The sequence below is a fragment of the Enoplosus armatus genome, chromosome 3 (genome assembly GCF_043641665.1).
Source record: "Enoplosus armatus isolate fEnoArm2 chromosome 3, fEnoArm2.hap1, whole genome shotgun sequence".
NCBI classification, from domain to species: Eukaryota; Metazoa; Chordata; class Actinopteri; order Centrarchiformes; family Enoplosidae; genus Enoplosus; species Enoplosus armatus.
Genome location: NC_092182.1, coordinates 10,483,034 through 10,510,806, shown reverse-complemented (window position 1 = coordinate 10,510,806; position 27,773 = coordinate 10,483,034). Strand labels below are relative to the sequence as shown.

General features: G+C 41.2%; 2 protein-coding genes across 4 annotated transcripts in view; one reads left to right on the top strand and one right to left on the bottom strand.

The window, feature by feature from the left end:
• The first annotated feature begins 361 nt into the window (after positions 1-361).
• On the top strand, positions 362-9,382 carry ccdc3b (coiled-coil domain containing 3b). The gene is made up of 3 exons (XM_070903373.1): positions 362-720; positions 4,401-4,575; positions 9,089-9,382. Exons 1-3 carry the CDS (start codon positions 362-364, stop codon positions 9,380-9,382), a joined length of 828 nt encoding a protein of 275 aa, XP_070759474.1.
• A 12,321-nt stretch (positions 9,383-21,703) lies between these two features.
• The window catches only part of camk1b (calcium/calmodulin-dependent protein kinase Ib), a 32,756-nt gene continuing 26,686 nt past the window's right edge, over positions 21,704-27,773 (bottom strand). For 2 of the 3 annotated variants that reach the window (XM_070902266.1, XM_070902268.1), the window contains 8 exons: positions 27,118-27,256; positions 26,669-26,795; positions 26,313-26,388; positions 26,020-26,132; positions 24,607-24,685; positions 24,339-24,426; positions 23,620-23,749; positions 21,704-23,452 (listed from right to left, as the gene is read on the bottom strand). In XM_070902266.1, the coding sequence (XP_070758367.1) occupies positions 23,355-23,452; positions 23,620-23,749; positions 24,339-24,426; positions 24,607-24,685; positions 26,020-26,132; positions 26,313-26,388; positions 26,669-26,795; positions 27,118-27,256 (850 nt within the window). In that variant the 3' untranslated portion in view covers positions 21,704-23,354. The remainder of the gene's footprint in view (positions 23,453-23,619; positions 23,750-24,338; positions 24,427-24,606; positions 24,686-26,019; positions 26,133-26,312; positions 26,389-26,668; positions 26,796-27,117; positions 27,257-27,773) is intronic. The other variant, XM_070902267.1, reaches the window with a different exon arrangement.

The window sequence follows — 27,773 nt, the reverse complement described above, 5'->3', positions numbered from 1 at the left end:
TTTCTCACGCAGGCCTGAACGCGCACTCCATTTTTGCTCTGCCCTGGTCACATTTCAAAGGTGAGAGGCACAGTGTCTGCAGGGGATGCTGGTGTGAACGGGCTGATCCACTGATCGCAGGTCTTTGCAGCTGGAGGAGGGAGCCGAGAAGTTATGAACTGTCCGCACGCTGTTTTGTTGCACACAGCCTTTGTTTAAATTGACCTACTGTGGATATCAGTTGAGTCAGCATTGGTGCAGGTATGTGCATGCTGTGAGAGCCCCGCGTTTCTTTTCCTTTTCTTTTTTTTTTGTTGTGTTTTCATCCATCAGCAGCATCGTCCGCCTCGCTGACCCGCAGTCGTCTCCTCTCGGTCGGATCATGTGGATTTTCTTGGCGTTTGTTCTGGCAGCGGCCGGTCCTGATGGCAGCTGGGGGTGTCAGCTGCCCCACGACTGGAGACCGCAGACTGAAGCGTGCCGTGCCGAGCTGGCGCAGATCATAGTCTTTGCCAAGGTGCTGGCATTGCACGAGGAGTCTTACAGCGTGTACAACTACCTGCAGTGGGAGCACGACACCAACCTGTTCTTCTCCGCCGAGATCGAGCTGCTGTGCGACCAGGCGTGGGGCAGCATGCTGGAGGTCCCCGCCGGCTCCAGGTTTAATGTCACCGGCCTGGGTTACTTCCCCTGCTTCTCCTACAGTGTCACCAAAAACAACAACTACTACTTCTTTCTAAGGTGAGATCTAAGACTCAGTCAGTCCTCATAGCAAACAACTACCACGTCATGCATCACAAAGAAAACTGTTCATGTAGGCTGTCTCAGTTAAGCCTTGTCACACTGATCAATGCCCTGTTATACTTTTACCCTATATTAGGGTAAGGCTTCAAGCATATGAATATGATTTTGTGATTTAATCATTTAGAATAAACACTGTGTGCATGTAAATTACACATTTTCTCTATCAGAGAAAAGATAAGGCTTGCAGAGGTGTGACTGAGTGCATCAGCTTTGTCAAGTTTTGTCAGGACAGTTTATGAACTCAGATGCCAGAAGACAGGACTGCCTCCTTTTTGTTGGAATGCATTACCATGAACGGCAAAAAAAAAGTTTATGAGTGATAATATGACTTGACAATAACCTATTGTGAAAGGAATCTGCATACTCAGTTTCTATCTGTGGGAAACAATGGGGTAAGTAAGTTGTCTTTGGCAAAGCTGAATGTTAATTTAACGTACTAATGGTCTTGTGGTATCCAGTGTAGTTGATTCACCCGATCCATCCAAACTGGAAATTCAATGTAGAGCACTTTAAATCCAAAAAGCACTTTTAAATGTGAACGTGAAAAACCAGGAACTCAAATGTACATTTTACAGTTGTTTCATTTATTTCGGATTAGACCATGAGGTAAACGACTGTCAAGGACCTCCGTCTGTCTCCAAGTCTCACAATGAGACCCTTGAATTAGATCATGGTTGGCTCCACTATTTGTCCCTCTGAGCTTGGGACCTCTCTGACACAGTGCACACATCTACCAGAGTTCAATATTTAAACTGAAGGAGAGAAGTCCTATAAATTAAGTGGTTGTTGACCATTGGGAGATCTATAAGAAGGCAATTAAGACTCAATATCATTTATTTTTAGAAATGTCTTTTTAGCATTTATATTACAAGATTTTTGGGGGGAATTGTTGCCTTTAATAGTGAACTGTTGAAAGGTGACAGAAAATAAGGGGAGTGACGTTGAATTGAACCAGGGATGTCGCCATCACATATGTGTCTTAAGCGTTAGTCCACCAGGACGCACCCCAGTGATGTATTTATGAGTGTAATATAAAATCCATGGATTGAACCTCACCTCCTGTCTGTGCCTGGTCTGTCTCTCCAATGAAAACCAACAACTCTTCAGAACCTGTGCAGAGATCTGACACGAAAGACTCTCAGGGGATTCAATCAGTCCTCTGGTCGGTAAGGAAACACTTGCAATCAAAAGCAGAGGACTGGCACCATCCTCAAATACTCTCTTTTAATCAGTATACGTCCATGTGATACCACAGCGATTACAGGTTAATAATACATTTAATAACCTGCCAAACTCTCCACTCAGATTTCAGAAAGCATATGTGGCATGTTAATTCTTAAATGTCTCAGGAAACGTCTATTACATTCCAGCCAGCGTAATTACTGAGCCAGACATTTCCCAAAAACTTGAAGGTAAAGCTACGAAGAATTTTCACTCAGGAGAGTTATCAACACGCCAGCGGTCGGCGGGACCACCTTTTGTCCTGCTGAAACACACCAGTCTGCCGCTCGATGAAGGGAACGTGTGCTGACACGTTATATTTCCCCTCATATTCTGCTTTTTCTCTCAAATAGATGAAGAGTTAGATATTCAGACGGGGCCATTGAAAAGCATTCCAGACGTTTAATGTTTGGCTGCCCCACGTGAGGGTCTGCAGCAGGGCCAACTATAATAGTATTCATTATAGCACATGTTACACGTCATGCGCACAGAATCACGCTCACATGTGTGATCGCGTGTTGCTGTGTTTGTCTGATGACGGCGAAAAGACTTTTAGGATGGTTTTAGTTAATCACACCTCCAGGGATGACTTTGCTGTCCCCTGTTGCGATGGTGGAAACATCCGGACGTTATCCCTGTAATCAGCCAGGCGACCACCATCGGAAACCTCCTGCAGCTATAGTCACAACAGAGCTCTGTTAAAGTGCAGACCTGATGATGATTAAGAAGCAATGATTCCTGCAGTAAACCAAAGCAGTGATTTTTCAGTGTTTATCAGGGATATAATGGAAATCCCCCCGGCGAAGGATGTAGACCTATGGGAAAAAAACACAGTTCAGATGGGTATTAAATGATGTTGTAATGATTCATTTTATTATCCTCTTTCGGCTACCGAGGACTGCAACATTATCTAGTGCTCCTGTGGCCTGCTCTAATTGCATGCTAATTACAACAGAAATCGAGCACCCAAGTTGCTTTTTTGCCCTGAGTTCGGTGAAAAGATCGATACCTCTATCACATTCGTCTGTTCAATATTACACTACAGCCAGCAGGCGGGTTAGCTTAGCTTAGCATAAAAACAGCTTGTATCTGGTGTATTAATCGTCCCCACAACAACTGATATTCATAGTTTAGGCTCGAGTCAACCTTCAACAGTTGGTTGAAAGAAATGAGATACGGCTAAACAAATTGTCTTCGCATGTCCTGCTCTTTGGCGTTCTTGCTAATGCGAGACTCCCCGTCATAAACCTAAAACAGATCAGTGTTTCAAAGGAGTGTTGTTGTGGACACTCTGTGATACTGAGTCCCAGACACTGTATGAATAAGCCAGAACTGAAAAGTTCTCATCGCAGTCTCCGTGGACGTCTATTTCCTGTTAAGCCCCAACTCTACCGTCTCAGACCAAAATAGTCTTTCCAATCAATCATGAGTATAAGCTCCCAGGACAGGACAAATCAGAGCCTAGCATGGAGAAAAATGCAACCGAGGATCTCCCCCGGGACCTTTAAACGAGACAGATTGAGTGTTCTGGCTGAGTCACATATTCGCTGTAAAAACATTAGCCTATATCTCACTACTTCAAGATTTTAAACTTCTCTTTCAAAAGAAAACAACCGAATACCAACCTTAAAGAAGATTAAACATAAACTGTCATTCAAAATTACGTTTTTGGAACATGTACGAAAAATGTGGTACATTTTTACAATACAGTAAAAATGAAAAGGTTTTATGTCACTATTGTGCAGCTCAATTTATTTTTCTTTGTGTTTTATTTATTTATGTTTCCATCATTGAGTCCAGACAAGTTCCTCTGGATCCACAATTCCTTCTGACCTCCTGGTCACTGCGCTTACATCTGACCTTTGACCTCCTGTGTTGAAGCAAAACATCAGCTCGCAACGTGCACACATACCCACACACACACACACACACACACACACACACACACACACACACACACACGCACGTTCTCTGATAGGGACAACCAAACTTTTGATGTCCCTCGGGGGATGCGAGATGGAGTCCAGATGTATGGAAACACGCTGCTACGAGACTTCCTTGAGAAGATATGCAACATGCACCGTAAATCCCTTTGGTTTGTAATTAGCTGGCTTGACTCATCCACATAATGCTTGAATTTGCATAAAAATAGACCACAGTCTGTAAACAATTCTGCGTAAATGTGTTTTCTTTAAATTAACTATTGACATCATGTCTGTCAACTTTGTTGTCTGGTTTTACCTATTTATCCTATATAAATAGGTAAAACCTGTCCATTTGTTTTCACTTGAAAGGGTTTAGGATTACATAATTTCTTGTTCTTCTGTGTGTCTGCCCGTGTTTTTACACTTCGTTCACAGCTGTACCAATCTCTTCCTACGTTTTTTGCCTTGCAGGATGGATGAGAACTACAATATTGTCCCGCATGGCGTGAACTTCCAGGACCCCATCTTCCCCGACACTGCAGAGATGCACCGCATGTTTGCCAGCCTTTTCCAGTTTTCCAACTGCACTCCGGGCACTCAGGTCCACAGCTACACGCCGGAGTGGGAGGCTCAGGAGGACAGCCGGGTATGTAGCCCGTCAGAACCACCACCATAAACCAGTTGCTAGTGTTGATAAGACGTTTGCCTCTTTTGAAGAGTCTGTCTCACACTATCTCCATCTATTTTGATTCAGTTGTTGTGTATTCATGGTGGCTACATAAATAATTTGGGAAAAGGAGTGGAGTGAGCCCCAAAAGCCTGAAGTATTGTGGTGAACACATAAAGGATTCAACATTACATCCTGTTGTTTTCAAAGGAACACTGTGAAGGCACTGGCAATTTAAACATGTTCTGAATGCATGGGAAACCAAACACACATTTCCTGAGGTTTTGGCTGTGTTTAAAGGAACAGTCTACTTTAAAACACATTGCTTTTGCCATCTCTTTGGCAAACCATTTTGTTGTTTAGTATTTTCTTATTCCCAAAAGACGAGAGCCCAAACGTAGAATTAAGGGACATAATGTGGAGACGTGTCCAGTGCTACTACAATGATTTCTGATAGCTCACAAAACACATAAGTCAGGTGTGGGTGTCAGAATAAAATACAAAGTGCTGTTTTACACCGATGCTCGACAATCATGCAAGTTTTGTAGACCAGAACAGCCACAAGAAGAATACTGAGTGAAGAGGATGGCTTAGATCACTGTTGTTTGGACTGGAAAAACTAACTCTCTGCCTATTTATATAACCAATGCAACAATGCATGTCTTTCCTCTGGGGGATACCGAAAGGAATTTATGGAAATGTAGAAAATCACAAACTAAAGTAAAACCAGGCAAAGTGGATACATCATAAAAGTAAATAAATTACAACTCTAAATCACAAAATAGCTCCTGGATTACACAGAACAATGTCAGATTGATGGTGGTGTGAGAGCATCTGAAGGTCACTACTCTTTTAACACTCATATTGATGCACATCAGATTTCAAAATGACCTGAACTAATAAGCTTTTTACCTAAACACCATTGGCAAACACTAACACCTGGTGCTCCTTGACTCTAAGTCAAGTTTCCGGCATCTCGTCCATGTGTCAGTATATAAATGGTTTCCAGTCACTCCCCACTGCTTTATCCCTTTTAATGAATCTAAACCTTTGGCACAATCCCCCTTATTTAGGTCAGTCCTCTTCTGTCTGTTTCCAATCATTTACTGACTGCTCTCATAAAATCTGCCATAAAGAGAAAGAAAACATGGTTTGTATTTCCATTAACAGCAAACGTTTGGGTCAGGCCAGTGATTATAATTACACAGCGACATTTAGATATCAGTGCCGATTTCTTACATCATTCTGGTGATTAGATTTCTTCCCAGCAAAATAAAAACAGACTTTGTTTTCACTGGTACTGCGCAACCATTTGTTTGGACAACTGACCTAAACTCACACCAGAACAGATAACATGTTATAATCCAGTGTCAACCAAAGTAAATCAAATGGCATGTAGTCATCTCGAGACTGAACTCCAAACAGTATCAGCAATAAAAACATTATTTTAACAAGCAGGATGGTTCCCACAGTTTTGAAGTGCTACAAACGCTGCCAATACACAAGATTCACAAGATTTCAGCTTCAGTTCACGTGGTCTAACTAAACTTTTCTCCAGTACCCAAGATGTGCAGACATCCGTGTGTTTTTCCTCAGAAATGTTTCAAACGGGCCTCCTCTGAGATGGGAAATGACACTAAAGGCTTCGGCCCTGCATAAAATATAAACTCTTTTGTTTTGTCCATGTTGCTGTTGAGTTAGGATGATGTCAGAGTTGATCAAAGCCTGCTGGGTACTGACGGTGCACCACATGGATCCATTTTGGGGCCTGTCAAATACTGGGGATCTGGCGTTTGAAAGATGTGGGCATTTACCAGACGGGGAGGGTCTATTGAAAGTGCTAATTTGTATAATTTCCCCCCGGGGATCAATAAAGTATTTCTGACTCTGATTCTGGTTCTGATTCTAAGCAACAGAGTTGCATAGTGGGAAATGTAGGAATCTGTGTATTTGGAGCTTGTACCACACCAGGGTCTAAAAGTCAGGATGTCCCTGCCCCAGCTGCTTTGACCATTCTGCTTTGAATCTGTCTTATGAAGGTGCAATACTAATGTCAAATTCACGAGGGTACTACACAACCTGTAAAAACAGGTCTTCTGAAGATTACTTTAATGACATCACCTAAGGAATGTCAGTTTTGGGATTAGTTTTCATCTCTATGCCAGCAGTACGATTTTACATTCTCCGATTCTGTCCGATCAGCCATAAAGAAATAACACTTCTCTTTTCTTAATAACATTGGATTAGTATTTAATGTAAATAAAACAAAATGTATGTTGTTTTTGAGATCCAGAGATATAGATGACAATATCTCCTTTCACACGCTTTAATGTTGAGAGTGTCACAGAATAAAAATATCAGAAACAAAACCAGCTTCCCCAGGAGTTTTAGGAAGAGGATTGTTGAAGTGGTTTTCTCTCACTTCTGCGTTATGGAGATATGATTCATTGATATACTACTGTTTCCATTCACTCTGTTAAAACGCTCACTGTTAAGTTTATGACTGGAGGCCATTTAAATACTCACTGCTGCATTTTATATGATAAATAACATCGATATGCCTTCCCTGATTGAGAGACATAATAACCACTGGTGTATATTCATATTAAAAAACCATCTCATATCTCATCTGTGCTGCTCTGGAGCTCTGGCCCATACTTAGTCTGCCCACATAATTGGTTAATGCTTATGAAACATTATATCACAACTAATGTAGGAAAGACTGCTTTTCCTGTTAGTGCAGTGGTCTCATGGAGCAATTTGCAATGTCACCTAAAATTCAAAAGGCTTATACCACTCTGCAACTTCAAAACATACACATTGTGAACAATAATCATTTACCTGCCCATAACTGCTCTAATTGAGCCTGTGTCCTCTTTCCTTCATCTGTTATTCTGTCCTGTTTGGGACTCTGTCTGTAACTAGCTTACGCAACATTTGACTCAATTTACTTATTTATCAAGCTTCGTCCCAGACATGTGCTACAGGAAGGTGCGTATTAATACCATTGCCCTTACTTTGCATGGGTATTATACAACTTAACCTGTACCTTTTTCTGTCACCTGATTTTAATGTCCAAGTCACATTGATAATGCACAAAAGCTTATCATTAGCAAAATATGTCTTCCTCTCAGAGGCACATGTCATGCACATATATTGTATGTCTAAGTTTCGGCTCCAGATTCAAGGGCAATTACCTAAGTATCTGTCCACACTGCAGCTCAGCCTGAAACAACACTGTGAATGCGGACGTGGGAACCAGCCGAAGGTGTCTTATGTTTAAGTCATACCTGAATGCACAGAACACTGGTGTGCCATTTTACACCCTCTGCTTTACATAACTTGGTTGTTCTGCTCGTGAACTTCATCCATTATAAAGTTTCATACCCCTTTCAGATCCCTTATGGGACATAAGTAAGAGCACATGGGAAAAATCCACAGCTAATATTACAGCGGGTAATGTACTAACCAGTGATGTGGGGCCGGCAGCCAGCAGCACATTTTTAACATTTCCTCAAAACCCTCAGCGGTTGTTATCTGATGGCAGGGAGTGTACATCAGTGTTTCACGCTGGCCCATGTGGAAGCATTAGGACCTGTGAAGGAAATCCACACTCAGGCAGGCAGGCAGGCATGCAGTCAGAGGAGGCTGGAGCTCATTTCTTTTTCACCTAGGAAAGGTCCGGGTCTTTGGATCGTCTGTGGCGGGTTTTCGCAGGCACGTTGGGTTTCATCTCGCGGTGGTGTCTCCCTGAAACAGACGGAGCATGCTGTGCAACCATTTTCTTCACCTTTCGATTTATCTTGGTCCCTACTTGGAGATGCAGTGTTGCCTTTGGCTTATATAAATTGGCTGGCACATAAAGAACAGCGCGTACAGTTACATGGTAACTCTTAACCATTTCCACCAACTGTTCCATGGCAAGAAAGGCATAATCCCAAAAATAATTAATGATTAATTTCTTGACTTTTTCCCCCTTCCCTTTTCTTTCTTTTTAGGCTACAAGCAGCCAAAAAAACGTTCATTTTAGACTCCCTCATACACAAACAGTGGAATATGCTGAAAGACTTACGAGCTGTTGGCACTGGTCGTCAGCCCAAAGAGCATGCCAGAAGTGTTCTCTCATTTGACTTATCCAAAGGAAATCCAGCAGATCTGTCAGGTGCTACGTCATAAATGTTACAAAAACATATCAAATCTGACACCAGTATTTAGTATGAGCCGTTATGGCATAAAACTCGAAATATGATTTAATTCAAAAGGCAGTGCACGATGAAAGTAAGTTGGAACACAATAGAAGCTGATACTGGCCTTCTTCGAGCAGGGACTTGCAAGTAACCTGAAAGTAATTGATCAATAATTTGACGGTTCAGTGCTTAAATGGGTCACACGCTGAAGTGCACTTCATCATATGCTTTTCCAGATATTTCAAATGTATCAAGAGGAAAATTTGGAATAAACAAGCTTGTATCGCTTCCTCTTCTCTTCACAGTTATTGTGCTCCGCAGTGCAGAAGGCTCTGTTTGAGGAGGAGGAGAGGGTGAGGACTCTCTCCCAGCAGGTGCGCTCCTTGGAGAAAGCCAACGACCACCTGAAGGAGAAGGTGAAGACCATGAAGCGCCAGCTGCGCCAGGCCCAACGAGAAACGACGAAGGAGCAACAGACCCTCAGCCTCAAACAGCTCTACGAGTCCAAGACGCCCCAAAGTCACCCCGATCAGGACACCACCCAGGACCAGAGGAGCCGGCCGCTTAAAAAGGTCCTCTCCAAGAGGCTAAAAAAATAGATTTTAGAGTTTTGTCTTTAGTTGCGTGTAAACCAAACATTTTGCTCCCTATGAAACACCAATGACAGAGCAAACTGAAAGGATTGTGTGTGAAACGCTGAGGGAAGAGGCAGCAACAGCAGCAACAACTGACAGAGGTGATTGATTTAGAGTAACACGAGGGACTTTAATTGTAACTTCATTCTCTATGTCTTCAACCTAATTACAGTAATATGCTTATTTCTAAAGGAGCATGACACATTTCAAGAAACTTCACCTGCACAACCAAATGTGACCTTTGTGTTCATCTAACAAAACGCTGTTGTTTTAGTCACTCGTAAAATTGACCTGTGCCATTGAGACTACAAAGAGGCCATTCATGTCTATTTACATTTGTATACCTCTCAGAACTGTGTGTGTGTGTGTGTGTGTGTGTGTGTGTGTGTGCTGGGAGAGGAGGGCTTTCACTTGACCTATTTTGTGTCCCCAGATGAACTAAAGTGAAGGATTAACTACCCCTGAGATAAAGGATTTAAATGGTTTCACAGCCGATCTTCATCTGAGTCTCCTCAACTCTTATTTCTCCCCTTCAGTCCAGTATGATCGTTCTCTCTGAATAACTGCTGCTGTTGCCCCTCTCGGCCCCCAACCTTCACCTTTGTCTTTTGTTAAGTTTAATTCAGTGGCAGCACAAAACATTTTCCAAACATTGGATAGAGCTCATAGCTGGCGGACGCACTGTTGAACAATATGTGGACGATGTTAAAGCATTGAAAATTGAATATCTTGCTTTTTTTCTGTGCTGGACACATTATGCTTTGTATAAATATTAGAATTAGTTACGTTTCTTACTTCAGGAATACTCTCGTCAAAATGCTCCAAATCAAGTACACATTTGGACGAGGTAATATGAACATTACACAGTTATTAATTGTAATGAGTGAAATAAATTATGAAATATAGAAGTTGTGAGCATTAAACATCTTGTGTGAGGAAACACATAATGCTCCCACTGTGTTTATGAGCGTATAGTTACAGAGGAGCAGCTGTGCCAAAGTTTAAAAGATGCAAGACCTCACGTTACGTTACATCACTCTTTTCTACCTTTGCCTGCTTTTCATTTACTTGTTTGATCTATTTATACCCAGGAAGCTATCCCCACGTGCAGTGATGCTTTAAATTCAAATATGCATTTATTCAAGTTCTCCTTTATGCAAATTGTGCTTAATGAAAGTGTCATTTTTTGTATTTGAAAACAGAGTGCTGAGCACTCATTGAGTCTAGCCAGTGAGCCTGGCGTGGTACGGGATTGGCTTTTTCTGTGTCAGAAATTAAAGTTTGCTTTTATTATACTTTCTTTATTTACTTCTCTTATTATTTTTCTTTCTCTGAACTATAAACATCTGATTTGCTTTGCCAATAGCATAATCATTTGTGTGTCAGTTATCTTTTTTTTTTTTTTTATAAATAAATGAACTTTTACAAAACTTCCTATGTCATTGTTATTATTTGTCACAGTTGACTTCATCTTCATAACATGCACATGTACCGTATCTTACTTTTTTGGTGGAAATCCAATATAAAAGGTAATACTTCCACAGATTACAGCCTTCTTGAGTTACAAAATGGTCCCTAATATGCAGTCATCATATCGTCTGAATCTACGAAGCTGTCAACATATAAACCAAACAATAAAAGGCAATATTGTTGTAAAAGTAGCTTCATGTGCAGCCCCACAAACCTTACAGTGGGAAAAGGGATGAAACTCAGTTGCAGTCTACAAATGTACAATTTGCACTCTGGGTGTGTTAAAGACTTGTGTTTTCATGCTCGTATCTTTTGCCTCATTGACTTTTCCAGACTTGTCCAATCAGATCTAGAAAAGAGTTTCATGTAACAATTTGAACCAGTTTCCTGGAATAGGTGCACACAACAGGGTAACATTATTTAAGTTTTCTAAAATAATTTTCATCTGCAACACTGATATTTAAAATAAATGTGTCTCCAAGCACCAGCACAAAGCGTCTACTGAGAGAGCTGTAAGTGAAAGCTTCTAACCTCAATTGTGCCATTTCCTGCTTTCCATGTATTCAGGTCAGAAATGATCAATGCTTTTTGGAGTGCACAATATGTTAAGTGTGATTCAGTGCTAATAAATCAAACGTTTTCAAAGAACTGGTGCAAATTCAAGAGCAACATAAATCCCCAAAATAAATTGACCCTGTTTTGACCTCTTCCTCTGAAGCTTTTGTCCAGTGTACGTCCGGAGCACTTTCAGAAAGAACACAGGACCATTTCAGACGTGGACTCGTCCTGGCAGATGACATTTTCAACACAATTTCCAGGAGAGCTGAACCAAATCTCTTCCATATGGTGCTGTGGCATAAAACTGAGGGAATGGGAGGGAGGGTTTGCATGGCGAGAGGAGAAACAAAAAATAGACACATTTCATTTGTTTTGTGTCAGGAACTCTGTTGCAGCGTTGCTCTGCAGTAAAGCTGAGCACGAAGGGGTCATTTACAAGCTTTCCTCTCTCATTTCGTTTGACCTCTTGGGCAAAAGGCGATAGTTTTGCAGACGACAGCTTCGCGGCCCTCATCTTGCCTCCTCGTTAGCTCTTTCTTCTCCCTGTGAAACCTTTGCATCACACAACCTTGCCTGCAGCCAACTGTCAAAATCCCATGGACCCGGGCCAAAGATGATATACACACACCGCTTTCTCAACATAAACCACGGTGCACAGCCAAGCTGCAAAACAGATGTCAGGCAATACGACTGCACGGCGGTGGTCCCTTTCAGACCTGGTTATCTGTGGACATGGTTTATTTATCTTGTCTTGTTTTATGTTTTCAAATGCTGTTACTGTCTTCGGCTGCTCTGGTTTCATTTCATTTTGTATTGATAATCCCAGAGCATCTGATTGGTTAATACAGTATACCCCCCCTCCTTCATATTTTCTCAAGCAGCAAAACTTAGTCTCTCACTCTGTCTGTCATTCACCGCTCGGCACGAAGAGGTTTCTACCTTTGAGCTTTCTAACCCCCTCTCTGACTCCTTTGTTTCTGCAGGTAATTACTGCACCTGGAGAGCCAGAGTTTCCTTTTCAGAAGACAAGACCAGCTCTTTGTGTTTTGAATTAGTCACCCCTGTTACATTAAAACAACACTAAGCGTCTACAGACATGCAAGTGGCTCTGTGAGGCTGCGCAGTGGTGCTGTGAGCTAAATGCTAACTCAAGCATGCTAATATAGGTAGAGTTAATGGTTCCACCTGCCATTTCTTCTGATTATCAGTTATATTTTACTATTATGTTATTTGCTATTCTGTTTTCCCACTGGGACCAGTCTGTTGTGTGGTGTGTGCCCCAACCTCTGATTACCGTCTGTTGATGTGTAAGCTCTGTTAAAATACTACAGTTACTTTGTTTTTGTTGGTAAAAATGTGTTTTATGTGTGTTTTATCTTAAAGACGCCTTCAGTTACCACAGCTAATGTTTTTATTGTGTTGGTTGTCAGTAATTTGTTATATAAATCTCTGTGGTTGTAACTTGCTAAGCAGAAGTTTGAGATATTATTTCTTTTTTTAGTATTTTCTGGAGTCTGTTTCCACAAAGTTGGCTGTGGGAGACTTAAGATCATTCTCTTGTTACCAAAATACGGCTTGTCTGAGCCAAAAAGTGCCGGTTTGTGCATCATTCATCACAAGGGAACAAGAGAGAGTGCACAACTGCTGCGCTCCATGCTCCACCAATGACGATGCCAACACGCTGATGTTTAGCAGGTATAATGTTTACCATGTTCACCATCTTAGTTTAGCGTGTTAGCATGCTAACATTGGCGAATTAGCAGTAAACACAAAGTACAGCTGAGGCTGATGGGAGTGTCATTTGTTTAGCAGGTATTAAGTCATAAAGTGAAAATTAAATTGTGACTTGATGGTCATCCCGAGGAGGGTATGATTGTCATGTGTGCCAGATTTCATGGCGATACCCAGCTTTACGGAGCAAAGGTAGACGCATGATGCATGTAATAACGCCAGAATCTGCAATTCAGATCAAACATTGACATTTGACATTATATTAATGCTGCGTTCAAGTGCAAGTCAGCGATAACGTTCCTCTTTGTCAGCTTGCACCTCCCTCACTTCTCTGTTATTCAGTCTTCTGCATCACAAAGTGAACATTACCCAGCACCTCCGTGAACATGGCTTCGATTTGAGTGGAAACGTTTCCCCATCATCTCTTTACACTTGACGAGCTGTACTCTGGCGAGGAGGAGGTGATTTTTCATTGTTGCCTGTCCACGTCTGTTTCAATAAGGATGACTGATGTGTGCGTTTGCCCTCAGAGACCTCTGCTGTTCCAGTCTGACTAAAATCACAATACCGTGCTTTTAGCCTCAGCCCCGTACTGTAAACTCAATCTTGAGACCCAAGAGAGGGAAATGCCGCACAAGTATCTTGGCGAGCCAAAAAGAGTGAGCTCAGTATTTTACTTTAAGGCTACATAATGACCATAACACACCAGATTAAATTCCACGGCCCAGTTATGGCACGCAAAAGGGCCATGGTTCGCACTTGAGAATTTGGATTTGTTTTTTCACTCTGGGAAGTAATTTGTCATTTCCACAGTTCCTGACTAGAGACCATGACACACAAACTTTATTTCAGGCTGGAAATCACTTCAGGAGAACTTATAAGTGTGAATGCATTTGGTTGTGTTCTTCTGTCATCTCTGTAGTTGTAATTTGGCTAAAGGTAAACTGCTGTTTTTTTTCTCCTTCTCTTCCCTCCCCCCCTCTCTTTCTCCCTCCATCCTTCACTTGTGATTATCCCACTCTTCGTCTGGGCTGCTGACGAAGTCCGCAAGACAAGCAGGAGGAATTTGACTTCATGTGTTTGCTGTTAGCATTGTTTTTATATCTGATGGTTAGACTCTGGGATATTAGGTTTATGTTGCTATATTTTCCAGCCGGCATGTTTACAGCGTTTTTGGAGTGATTGTTCAGGATTTGAGGCTTTTCTGTGTTTCATTCTGGACGGCATGTGAAGTTTTTGCATAGTTTTGAGGGAAGAGTATCCTGCTGTGGGTTGACTGTTGTTTTTTGTAAATCCACCAGTGTATGGCTCACTGGTGATTGATGTTACTATTTTGATAAACACTGAGGCGTGCATCTCAGATGGGAGTAGCTGTGAGCTGGTCAGTGCTGCAGATCTGAGAGCTAAAGTATCATTATCATCAGCATCAGATGGAAAGAGAGGATGTCTGTGTGACGGTGGAGGAGCAGGATGCATCCTGCAGTGTGGTGATGAAAGGTCATGATGAATCCATCAGTACTGCTCCACTGCTCGAGATGGAGGGTAAAGGGGTTGCAGAATAACTGTCAAATGTAAATCTGTATTGTATCCGTTATTGCAGGTTGCAGGTACAGTATCAGTTTATCAGTGGACAGAAATGCTACTTACACTAATGTAGCTAAGTATGGGGTTGGTTAATAAATAAATAATAAATTAATTAAGGTATTTTGATGTTATATATGCACTGTTTTGGGTAGGGTAAACACCCCCAACCCTTAAAATTAGACCATGAAACCATGAGAACGACCCCCTCGTTTATACCTTAAAAGGCCGTCATTTTTCAGTTTAGGTTGCTGGAGCCCATCCCAGCATACATTGGGAGAGAGGCAGGGTACACCCTGTACAGGTTACCAGTCTATCACAGGGCTGACACACACACAGACAACCCATCACACCTACGGACAATTCAGAGTCACCAATTAAACTCACTTGCATGTCTTTAGTACCCACAGGAACCTCCTTGCTGCGACGCAACAGTGCTAACCACCGCAGCACTGTGCCACCATCCAGATGTTATGTTCAGCATAATGTAATACACTTCTGCAAACAATCAAAAAAAAAAAGATTTGTCACATGTAATCATATAAGATACAATCATAGTGTACAATATATGATATATAAAGCTAAGAATCAATACTGGATGAATAAAATAAAGTGTGAGTTAATATCAAAAACAGAAATAGAAATATCAATGAGGCGAAAGAGAGAAATACTGTTTTGAAATTGATCTTGTTGAAGTTCCAGTTGGAGTGAGTCACTGGGCATGTTAGAGCAGATTTAATTTGCATCTCTCGATCAACAGCCCTCCTTGCACCTTGATACAAACCTATCCTGAATAAGAAACCTGAGCATAGCAGGATTTGTTTAGTGGTAAAACTGAAAGGACTTCTCTTATTTCAACAAGTATCCCAGTTTGAATAAAGGGTTCAGGGGCCAGGGTGAATGAATTAAAGAAACTGGTTTATTAGGAAGTTGTTCACATAGACACATTAAACACATTTCTCTCTCTGCATCCCCAGCGACCCTATATGTGACCTCAGACGACCCAGAATTCCACTCTGCATCCCGTCTGATGTCGGCTTTGATCCATTCAATCCCATTCTTAGACGTGCAGAGGCGTGGACACTCTCTCTGAAGGTTCCTCTCCATCTGTCCTGCTCTTTTCATGTTTTCTTCCTGACAGTGTGTTTCCTTTACATCTGCCGTGGTCAGGGACTGTAGCTCAGACCAGTATCAGATGCATTACTAATGCAAGTAACATGGATGACAAGTCTCTGGCGATGTTTGACCCTAATTGCAGGCTGAATTTTCCCAAAAGTGGAAAATTAGTGGCTCTCCTCACACTGCCAGATACTCTCCCTCCTGCTCTCCATCCTGTTTATTATTACCAACTGTGGTTTGCACAGTCATGCAGGACTTTGAGGGTCTGCAGCTTTTCATAAACTGCAGTGCTTTGGCATCAAGAGCTGAAGTATTCTGTGTTGATGCTCCAAGAAGGCTCAGAAATTCAGTCCGTGCTTTTCAGAATCTCTGAACATCTTTTTGGATTTGAACAAACTGGGTCAGATTCAGATTTGAAGAACTAGCCTTTGAAACTTTGTGGCAAAACACTCGCATCATCTCTCCCACTCAGATCTGCTAAAAGGACTCGTTCACAGCGAGTGAATTGTTCATAAACTGCACGTCACTCATCTCCAGGGCATGAAGAGGAGGGTGATCTCACTGTGTAGTTTAGTGTCTCGCCCTCCGCTGTGCTCCAGCACCTCGGGGACTTTGACTTGCTCAAACTCAAACAACCTGGTTTTACTCCTACAACAATGCGAGGCCACAGGACCGAGGAGAAAATGGAACTGGAAAGTCTTTTTATGTTAATGATTTGTGTCTGTTTTTCCATGTTTTGGTCCAAAGAAAACATTTGGCCAAGATGCTCTGAGTTATATAGCGCTGCATCCAAAAACAAAAATGCCCAACTGAGATACAAGGAAAAGATCTCAGTGATTAGGTAAAGAGGGAAAAGTGAGTGTGAGTGTGTGCGTGTGTGTGTGCGTGTGTGTGTATTTATTTGGTATTTTGTCCATAAAGCCACTCTAAATCTATGCACACAACTATTTGTTAGTGAAGCTCACAGGCTGCATGCCGCAGTGTGTGTGTGTGTGTGTGTGTGTGTGTGTGTGTTTTTTTTTACAATCAAAACACACACATGCACGTCTTATTCTTTACCTGCGGCCTACATGTCACATGACATTATAGACGGTTTGTGCAGTGACGGCATGATGAGATTACATTTTGGACGTCTTCCTGTGTGTGATGTGAAAATAAAAAGCAGATCTGACTAGACACGGCGTGTCATTCAATTTGTTCTTACCTCCACCGAGGAGCTTATGTTTTCATTTCTCTATGTGTCTGTTTCTTCTCAGATTTTAGTGAAATGTGCTGTTGGGTTCAGCCATGAGCCGAAGAAGAACTGATTTGATTTTGGTGCAGATTTGTAAACACTGTAAACCATTTATGCATTTACGCTACAAAGCACTTCTTACATGGATTTGCTCACAACTCCTGAACACCATATTGCACACAACCAAAACATGAATCTATTTATTTGACAATCCATATCCGCTACTTTTCTACGTGTCATTTAACATAAAACGGCACAATTATTTAACGCATTGTGCAATTGCAGCCATATGTGCTGCCATGCAGTTACGACCTGCGTGCGGTGAGTGTAGCAATGCACATACTAGAAAAAAATGTTGCCAGTGAACATAACACAGGTAGCATTCATGTTTCCCTCCAAAACATAACTAGCAAAACATATTAGTTGTATATAAAAGCTCTTTTTATGAGACAGGGTTTACTGACACTGCAAAATGTCACTTATAGCTGGAACTACAGAACCATCATGAATTTATAGGGCTCATTTGAAATGTTACTCAATTAATTCAAACAAATCAAACCATATTTTTTTGTTTCCAAAATAATCTTTTGAATGGCAGTTTTCCATTCCCTCGTAATTTCCCAAATGAATAGAATAAATCTCATAGAATAAATCCAGTCTAGAACAGATTTACCAGATATTTACTTAAATAATTAATCATTTTTGACTGGAAAAGAGTGGAAACTAGTGAAAACTCTCAGCACACATGTTGAAGGACATAATGGGCACGTATAGCTCCCCAGATCACTGACAGATAGAAGCACAATAGATTCCTGCTGACAGACAGGAGGGCAGTGTGTGTGCTCGTTCTCTCACTGTGCACACAACACATTTCATGTCAAACCTTAACTCAACACTTTGACATAAGGGGAAACAGGTAACCTTGAATAATGAAGGGTTATAAAGAGTTTTTTTGAGAATATTTTTACCCAAAAGATGCCATTATAAATCCACTACAGTGATTTGCAATGACCTGCAGTATCTCATCAATTATCTTCATAATTACTGGAGTGTAACTTTATGCCAGGTCCAGCAGGTCACCTTGGATGGGAGTGACAAAGACTTCTGGACCTGTGAGACACAGCGCTGGTCAGAAACTCTCTGAGATCAACAGTGCGTTTGGATTCGTAAGGATCTCTATGGCAACGTTGGTCTGTCGTTTGGTCCAGACTGAAATATCTCAACGACTATGGGATGGATTGACATGAAATTACTAGTACAGACATTCAAGGTTGCCAGAACGTGAATCTTTTGTGATCCCCTGATTTTTCCTCTAGCTCCACTATGAGATTCACATTCGTGGTTTTATGTGAAATGTCTGCACAACTATTGAATGAACAAAACTTGGTACAAACATTCATGTTCTCCCCCCAGAAACATTGGTGATCCATTATCTTTTGATCTAGCACCATCAGTAGGGGTCAAATGTGTCCAATACTTTGGTTTATGACCAAATACCTGCAAACCTAATGACAATCTCATCAGCCTCAGCTGTAGTTTGTGTTAGTGCTAATTAGCAAATGTTAGCACGCTAACATGCTAAACTAAGATGGTGAGCCTGGTTAACATTCCTGACAATGCTAACATGCCGATCATAGTCATTTTGAGCATGTTAGCATGCTGACGTTAGCATTTAGCTCAAAGCACAGCTGTGCAAAAGTACAGCCTCAGAGATGCTAGCATGGCCGGTCTTAGCGACTTTAGGGGTTTTCTGGATAATCATGATAGTCATTCCATCTCTGCCAATAATATAGATGTGAAGTGTGTAAGTAAATATGTAAATCTTCCAAGCATTCACAGCAGGTGTGCTAGTGATTTTGTTGATATGGCACCAACCACTTCATAAATCTTTGCAGGCTTCCAAATCAGCATTTTCTTTTCAAGGCTCTTTAAAGGTTTAAATTACTGACAGCGCTCAGATAAATCAACCTGCAAACAATGAAGTTGAGTCAGTCATACCAGTGTGCTTCACTTCTGGCTCATCGCTGTATCAAGTCTCTGTTTCACATTCCATGCAAGCATGGGCAACAGCACTCCCATGCTGGGAGGAGGATGTGGACTAAGCACAATCTTCATCAATATTTTAGGAGAAATTAAAACCAGACATAAGGATATGTGTGTTAACTTTTAAAAAGTAGGCCCACTGTCTTCTGCTCCCATCCTTGATTTAGTTGAACAGTTCTACGCGGTGCCAAGTTTCACCCTTGGCCATGCTTCACTTTGTTTTTTCCACTATTCCACGTCGGAGCGCCGCCTGCATCTTTCAGCACTATTTACCTTGTGATCCATGCAATTTCTCTCCCATTATTTTGAATCAGTCCCTTGTTCCTGGTTTGACCGCATAATTTTTACTCTGTCTACTGTCTCCTGAATGAGGTCGACCACCAGTCTCCCGCTCTCACTCTGCTCTCCGGGCTCCGGCAGCCAAACCACAAGCCTCAATTACCCAGCATTCCTTGGAGAGGACGAGAGAGGCCTCATGTAGCCGACTATAACATTCATGACAAACCTCTCAAGCCACAAAACTATTTCATGAGAGCAACAGTTGCAGAGTTTCATCATTGAGAAAAGTATCACTCCTATTGTATTATTATTATTACTTTTCTTGCAGGTTTCTGAGAGTAACTCATTATACTGACTACACATTTAGTCAAAATTAAATTAAGTAAAAGTAAAGTATTTAAGATATTAAGGCATAAAGAAAGACATCCTATCTGTCTGTTATGGCAGTAAGGGTTGCACTATTTCCTGCTTGTGCAATACATTTGCTTAAAATCATTGTTTTCCAGAAATAAGAAGCACTGCGATTACATTTTTATTATTATTATGTAGTATTGTTAAATGTCTACATGGCATGAAATACAAGCTTAAAAAATGTCTTTCTTTTACAAATGGACTCAGACAGATTCATAATGCATAGACTGGGATTTTAATGTATGTTTCACTTACATATCTGTCCCAAGCACAAGTCACTGGCTTTCACACTGAGCAGTAGTCACTGTTCAACAACCCATGATGCATTGCATCTGTGTATACAGTAGGTACCGTAGCCCAAAACAGCATTTTCTTAAAAGGCAACATATTTATAGTACAAATACTCATTTGTACAATTAAATCTTATCACACATTGGTCGTCCTCTACAAGCGGTTAATGAGCGTTCAAAGGAGAAACCTTCACATGAATCATCTCTTTCCTTTAGCTTGATGATGCTGTAAAATCCATGAATGAAATGCATGTGCTGTAAAAATGTTTTAGATAGTTGTAAATGCAAAAGCTTTAAAAATTGATCTAAACACCCTGTTGTTAGGTGTCAAGTTCAGTATCAGTTATTTTCCTGAACCGTGCTTCTAATATCACTCCTGCTATTTTCCTACCAAGGTGGTTGAGTGGTGAGGTAATGGGACACTACACGTTGTGTATCTCATCACTTGTTTCATTGCACTGGAATGTAAAAATCCTTTGTTTTCCGTTTCCACAAAACAAGAAGAAAACATTCAGTTTTTTTGTTGTGTTTGTTCAGTCCTCACTCCCAGCACAAAAAACTATTCTCCTCTGCCTTGAAAAAAATGTGTCTTTTAGGGTTTGTGGGAAACATTTTCCTTTGGGATTGAGTGTGCTGAACCCTAAAGAAGTAGTTGAATCATCAGTAGGCAAATTACAGGAGCTGAATCCGACTGCAGAAGTTTAATGACAGTGTGTGTGTGGCAATACGTCAAATTAGAAGATCTGTTTTCATTATCAGAAGATTCATTGTGATATTGTCAGACTGCCAACATTAATAAAACTGTGGACGACGACTGCCTCCACGCGTCAGCTTTCCTGTGCTTCCTGTTACATGAATTCATGAGGTACAAACAATTCACACTGAAAATCCCAGAACAAAATAATCACTCTTTTAACTACGCCAGTTACATTACTGTCCAAATACACTACAACGCTTACCCAATAGAAATGCAGAATATAGCTCTACTTTTTGAAGCAGCACATTGAACTTTGCTTTTAACCTGTTGAAACGTCATTACAGCTTTTGTTGCTCTTTACTCATCTGCATAACAAAATCTCTCCTTCTAGAAGCACTCGTCTCATGGCAACTGTTACATTATCACAAGTAGTGTACACACTATTCATTGTTGATCATGGGAATTACAAGTTTCAAGCCACATCATGCAAACAGAATAAGTACCAAATGTCTACACTGTTGTGTCAGAGAGAGAATGACACGTTTTAAAAAGAAACTGCGATCCTTTCAAGAACAGGATGGAGTGATCAGAGGATGGATGGAGCTCATGCTGGTGGAAGATCTCAACGTCACTTTCACTGTGAGCCATCCAGGACAGTCCGTCCCTTCAGGACTCCTCTACGTCTGATACTTGCCACCATTCTCCTCTGAACAATTTACAGCGTAGGATTTGTTATAAAATCCAATAGAAGAACACTGCTATATGTTTGTCAATGCATTAAAAAAAAAAGAGTCGGATGAATGAAAAATGAATGCAGAGTACGCAAACATAAAAAACTGATGGATGTAGAGAAAAGATGAAGTGAGTCAATCTGATGCATATTCACATTCTTTAATCCAGGTTCTTTCTAAACAGGCTGCATGTGGAGGAAATGTGCCTGTAGAAGAATGTAAGAAGAAAAAGATGGTCATGACGATTACAGTACATGGTGACAGATGCATATCAAATTTTGGTTGCAGTTTTTTCTTCTTTTCTTTTTTTTTGCATTCACACAACCTACTTAATCCTACTATGTCAGCCTAGTCTTGAGGATGGCTAAGCACACTGATCAATGCCTTTTCAAGTTTGCAAATACATTTTTTTTTCACAAAATGTAACGTAGGATTTGAAATACATGAACACATTTCTTTAATGTGTCACTGAGGGACATTTTTAAATATATATTTTTTTAAATAAATGAGGCTCCTGGTGAAGCCCTCCAGAAAGGTGTTAACAATGTTATTGTTGGTTTACCCATTTCATATTGTAATATTGATTCAGTGGATAATAAAATACACTTGACCATAATGGCAGTGTGCAGTACGTGTGCAGGCCTCCCTTCTGAGATTACAGTATTTAACTTTGACACAAAAAAAGCATAAAACTGCATTTTAAAGCTGAACATGTGATACATACAAAATTTGGAGCTACAGCCAGAGTCTGTGCTGCAAGAACTCTGCAGAAAGAGACAAAACATTTCAGAAGCTACCCGAAAATAAACCCACCATACTGTAAATCCTAAAGGCACCTTAGACAAAGATATATCCCTGTGCTCGAGTGGTTAAAGAGGTTAGGGGTAAAAAAAAAAAAAAGAGAGAAGGGAGAAGCCTTTTCCCCTCAAAAAGCCTAACCACTGCATGGAAACACTACATCGCCACAAGAAAGGCTACATAGAGGGAGTTTTCATTGCATAAACTATTCTGTTACTGATTGTCTAAAAGCACGACTTAAAGACACGGAATGCAGATCTGTAAAATTACAAGATTTGACTCAATTCCATTTCAAATACGGCAACATATCAAAATACTCCTATATGCCTTTCCACCTTAACAAACGTTGCACACAACACTTCATCATTTGCATCGTACTGCGCTGCTCCCTTTCTGCAGCAGGTTTATATTTCAAAGATAACAAAACATGCATGGGGGGGAAAACTCTCTCCTGATCATGCAGATATTGTGTCTGGATTTAAGCTCCAAAGTCTAACAGTGGGAGGTTAGAAAGACAGCACAAAAATATATAAAACAATAAACGATAAAACAAACAAAGAGACAGGTTGAGTCAAAAAATCATGAGTAAAAACAGTGTCCAACAAGCTCTGTCCTGCTCCGGCAAAAACAATCCCCCCTGACATGCTGGTGGAGGAGGTTATCTTCCCCTCCTTCCTCTGTATCCTCTCCCCATTTCAACTCATCCCAAACCACCAGCCCAGTCTGTAAAAGTGATCCTCCCTGGTGCATCATCATCATCATCATCATCATCATCATCAAGTCTCCCTCCTCCTCCTCCTCCTCCTTTCATCCCTTTTTTATGGCTTCCTTCTCAGGCTGGACTGGCTTGCTCCCCCTGCAGGCGAGAGGTTGGAATGACGCTGTATTCCCAACCAGATAAGGGGGGAGATGGTGCCTCTGGTTCCACCGAGGGGGGTTAAAATTGGAAAGTCACTGGGATTGATTAGACAGGTAAGTGGAGCAGGTGCAGGGATCACACCCTGCTGGTCGGATGGCAGCGGTAGGTGCAGTTGGACAGAGGGTCCGCTCCGCCGTCCATGTTCTGGGAGCACCCTCCCTCACAACAAGCTTCTGAGAGAGAGAGAGAGAGACAGAGAGAGAGAGAGAGGATGGACTGTCACTACTGTAGCCACTAGAAATTACTGCAACCAACACATTCTCCCCTCTGAGTGGCTAAATGTTTGCTTATTTGCTGTCTTCTTAACTGTGTGTGTGACGTAAACAAATAACTCCTGTACCTGCATCTTCCTCTGGCATTAGCAGGTGAGATCGGCACGGACCGGGTAGGGTAGGATTGGGTCCCTCGTGACTGGTGCCCAGCTGGAGACGCCTCATGTGACGAACCACTGCTGTGGCGTTGAATGCTTGCTGCAGGGGAAAAGACACAGATGCAATGTAACGCCAAAAACTGTAGAATCTCATTCATCTGAAACTGAAAGTTGACCAACTGGGACCCGGACAGCAGCCTAAAGCAGTGGTTCCTGACAGTTCAATCTCTACTTGTCTGTGAGTTGTGAGCTGTAAAAGTGATTTTTACCCTCTAAGACCGTTTCATTTTAGTCATTTTTAGAGGCCCAATGTTAAACTGTACAGTATTTGGCTAGAAAAGAGCAAAGATTAAAGAAAAGCTTGAAAAATAAACTATTAAGTGCAACACATTTTCTTTTTTTTCGTATTTCCCACACTGGTAATCATCTTGTAACCCCATGGATTCATCTTGCAACCCTTGAGGTTGGGAACCACTGGCCTAAAGATTTGAGTTCCAAATCTTTCTAACAAGATCCTTTCCCAAAAGTTAAAATGAAATAAAGGCTGTACTTGATTCCTGTGGTCTCGACCAAGGCCAGACTTTGTAGTGTAGCTAAACTGTAAATATACTAAAAGGAAAGTCAACCACATGGTGTAAATCTTGCAGAAAATCAAAGCGCATCAAGGATAAACTGGAGGGCTGACTTACCTTCCACTTGCTTTTTGCAAAATTCTTCTTGATCTGAGCACTGACAGACTCATGGATGTTCTTTTCCAGAGCGGTATCCCCAGCAATCCTGACAAACAGAGGGGCAAGGAAACATAAGAGTATGTGAGTGTGTGTGTGTGTGTGTGTGTGTGTGTGTGTGTGTGTGTGTGTGTGTGTGTGTGTGTGTGTGTGTCAAGTAAGTATCAAGGTTTTAATGAGACAACAGAAATCTTGTTTGCAGTGTGAGTGCATCATGATAGAGCAGTACCAGGGGTGCTGCAGAGCCTGCTCACAGGTGTAACGTATGTTGGGGTCTTTCTCCATCAGGTGGACTATGAAGTCTTTAGCTATAATGAAAAAGAAGGTTAAAATACAAAATACTGCTTCCTGATGTATTAATACTTCAGTGTTCAACAGCTGTAAACAAGAGAAAACAAATCTTGAGGTAATTCCAGACTCTGGAGTCTAAGCTCCAGCCCTCACATATGATCACAAGCTTTGGGTTGTGACCGAAGGAATGACATCACCGATATGAGCGACAGAAATGAAATCTATCCCATAGAGTGGCTGACCTCACTGTGTGTGAGGAAGTTCAGGAAAGAGGGAGGGTGATGATTTAAGGCCCCTGCTCCAATAGATCTAGAGCATGGGTCACTAACAGGCGGACCGCGGTCCGAGTCCGGACCCAGACGCCGTCCTATATGGACCCGGACCTAAAATCAATAAATCATTAAGGGATTTTAAATTCTGACGGGGCGCTTCCATTGTAGCTGGCGCAGCTTTTCTAGTCTTTGCGGCACTGGTTTAGCGGCTCAAGAAACTCACAGACCAATTGCATACGAGTTACGCCAGCCCATGTGACGCTACTCAGCCAATCAAATCTGTGCATTCCAGGCGATAAACACTGTGTCACACTGTGACTCTGAATACAGACAGACGAGAGAGGTGAGAGGCGAGTGAACGATGATAAGACGAGTGAACGACACAGGCGAGTGAGCGGGAGGGAGAGAAGACACATTAGTTATTGTGAAATTGGTTGAGACTGTTAAGATGTGCAACAGTTAACAAAGAAAAAGGGAAACTCAAGCTGCTGCTACACTTTATTTTGTTTTTCTAAAATTAAGCACTTTATTTTAAGATGCACAATTTTTCTAAAGCTATTTTATTTATTTTCTCTATTTTATTTTTAAATGCAGCCCTTCTTTTAGTTAATGAGAGGAGAACATTATACATATCTACAGTATTATATATCTGTATAGTTAAATGTTAACTGACAATAAATATTGTCAAAATGTTTTTGAATTGTACTTTCTTTATTTGATTTGACAGTCAGTTGTTGATGACATGTAGACGTTGATACAACTACTAGGCTACTTCAATAGATATCACACTAAATCACAACGCAAGTTAGACATTATGATGTGCCGGACCTTTGCTTGAGGAAATTTTCTCTAACTGGACCTCTTCGAACTTTAGTTGAATACCCCTGATCTAGAGGATTTCAGTAGGTTTGGGGACTTGGTTTATCTAAGATGTCCAGGATGTTTTGGCTGCTTTAATCATTGTGTTTCCACGGTGATCACTAACCTAAACATTTAAATATATTTTATATATACACATAAAAATCTACATCATGCCTTCATGAGAGAACTGAAGGAAAACAGCTTGTTGTGTCAAGTACCTGAATCAGAGATATCATCCCAGTAAGGAGAATCAAACTCGTATTCTGCCTTCAGGATCTGTTCAAACAGTTTGGCGTCGTTCTCGTCATAGAATGGTGGGTAACCACACAACCTGAGACACGCGGGAGAGCACACGTCACGTTTCATGCTTTTCTACTAGGAGCATCCCAGGAGCTTCAAATTCACATCACTGAAGTTATAAAAGCGTACAGCATGACTATTAAAAATCTGTATATAATAAATGCATTTATCCTGTGTTAGGCTCGGTTCATGTCTTAAAAAGTGTACTCACAGAATATAAGCTATGACTCCAATAGACCAGCAGTCCACTGCTTTACTGTAGGGTTTCTGAGCCAACACTTCAGGGGCTGAAAGAACAAAACAAGGTAACACAGGTATATAAGCAAGATATACAGTATGTTTAACACATGTTCAGCACAATTGTTTTACTGGGTTAGAATGATTCATGACTTTGAGCCTCAGATTAGCTGTGGATGGTGTTAAATAAAAGACACAATTTTACATTACAGTACCAGTTGTTATTATTAGCACAGTGCTAATATTGCATGGTACTGTGTTCCCTTCCATATAAATCAGATTAATCAGAAGCAGATTTATCTAATTTAGGACAGTATCTGACGTCTTTACCAACATATCCAGGTGTTCCACATGCAGTTGACATCACGCTGCCAGAGCCCTCGATTTTAGACAGACCAAAGTCACTGATCATGATCTTGGAGTCTTCGTCCATGCTGTAGTACAGCAGATTCTCTGGCTGCGATGAGGAGGGACAAAACCGAAACCAGAAGTGTTATTAAAGTACCATCAAACAAATGATACAAATGCACACACACACCTCCATCACCGCATGCACACAGTATTTACTGATCCCCATAAAAGGATTATCTGCTTGTAGAGAAGACAACAAAGCCATACTATAACGGAAAATTAGGAGACATGTTTTCAGTTTGGGGGTTCTGACATCATTTTGGTTACTCATGCCTGGTCAGCACATGGACACAGTGTGAAGTTAAAGGTTTCCAGTGACACTCGTATGCAGGCTAACTTCTCCATCATTTCTCTGACCCCGGACTGACCTTGAGGTCCCGGTGCACGATGCCCATGTCGTGGAGGTATTTGACGGCATCCAGAATCTGCTGAATGAGCTTGCTGGCATCTTTCTCTGTGTAGAAGCCCTTCTCTATGATACGATCGAAGAGCTCCCCACCAGACACCCTAAATAAAGACATTCATTAAAGTGGAGTGAACCTTGTGAAATATAAAGGACAGAACGGAGACGACAACCACAAAATCAGACTGGACTGACATTTTTGGAAATAATGGAGGGAGCCCACTGATTGGCCAAGACAGCTAAAGGTTTTACTTGTTGATGGAAAAGTGAGATCAAGTCTGAAAGTATGAAAAGACATCTTGGACTTGTTTATTTGTTCGAAGTTGTAAATAACTGCTATAATACTCCGTATAAATGTACTACAGATATATGTCTCTAACAAAAGTTAAATTGTGGTGTGAATGAAGCCACATACAGAGTAATGATGTCTGCTTGATATTAGACTTAGAGGCCACTAGATGGAGACTTCACTCTGTCTACAGAAAAGCTGAGGCAGTTTGTTTGAGCCTCCAACATCAACAAACACACACACACACACACAAAATATAAGAGAGATAATCAAGAAATGAGGGAGATAAGTCACATAAATATCAGGTGACAATGTGGGGATGCAATAACTAC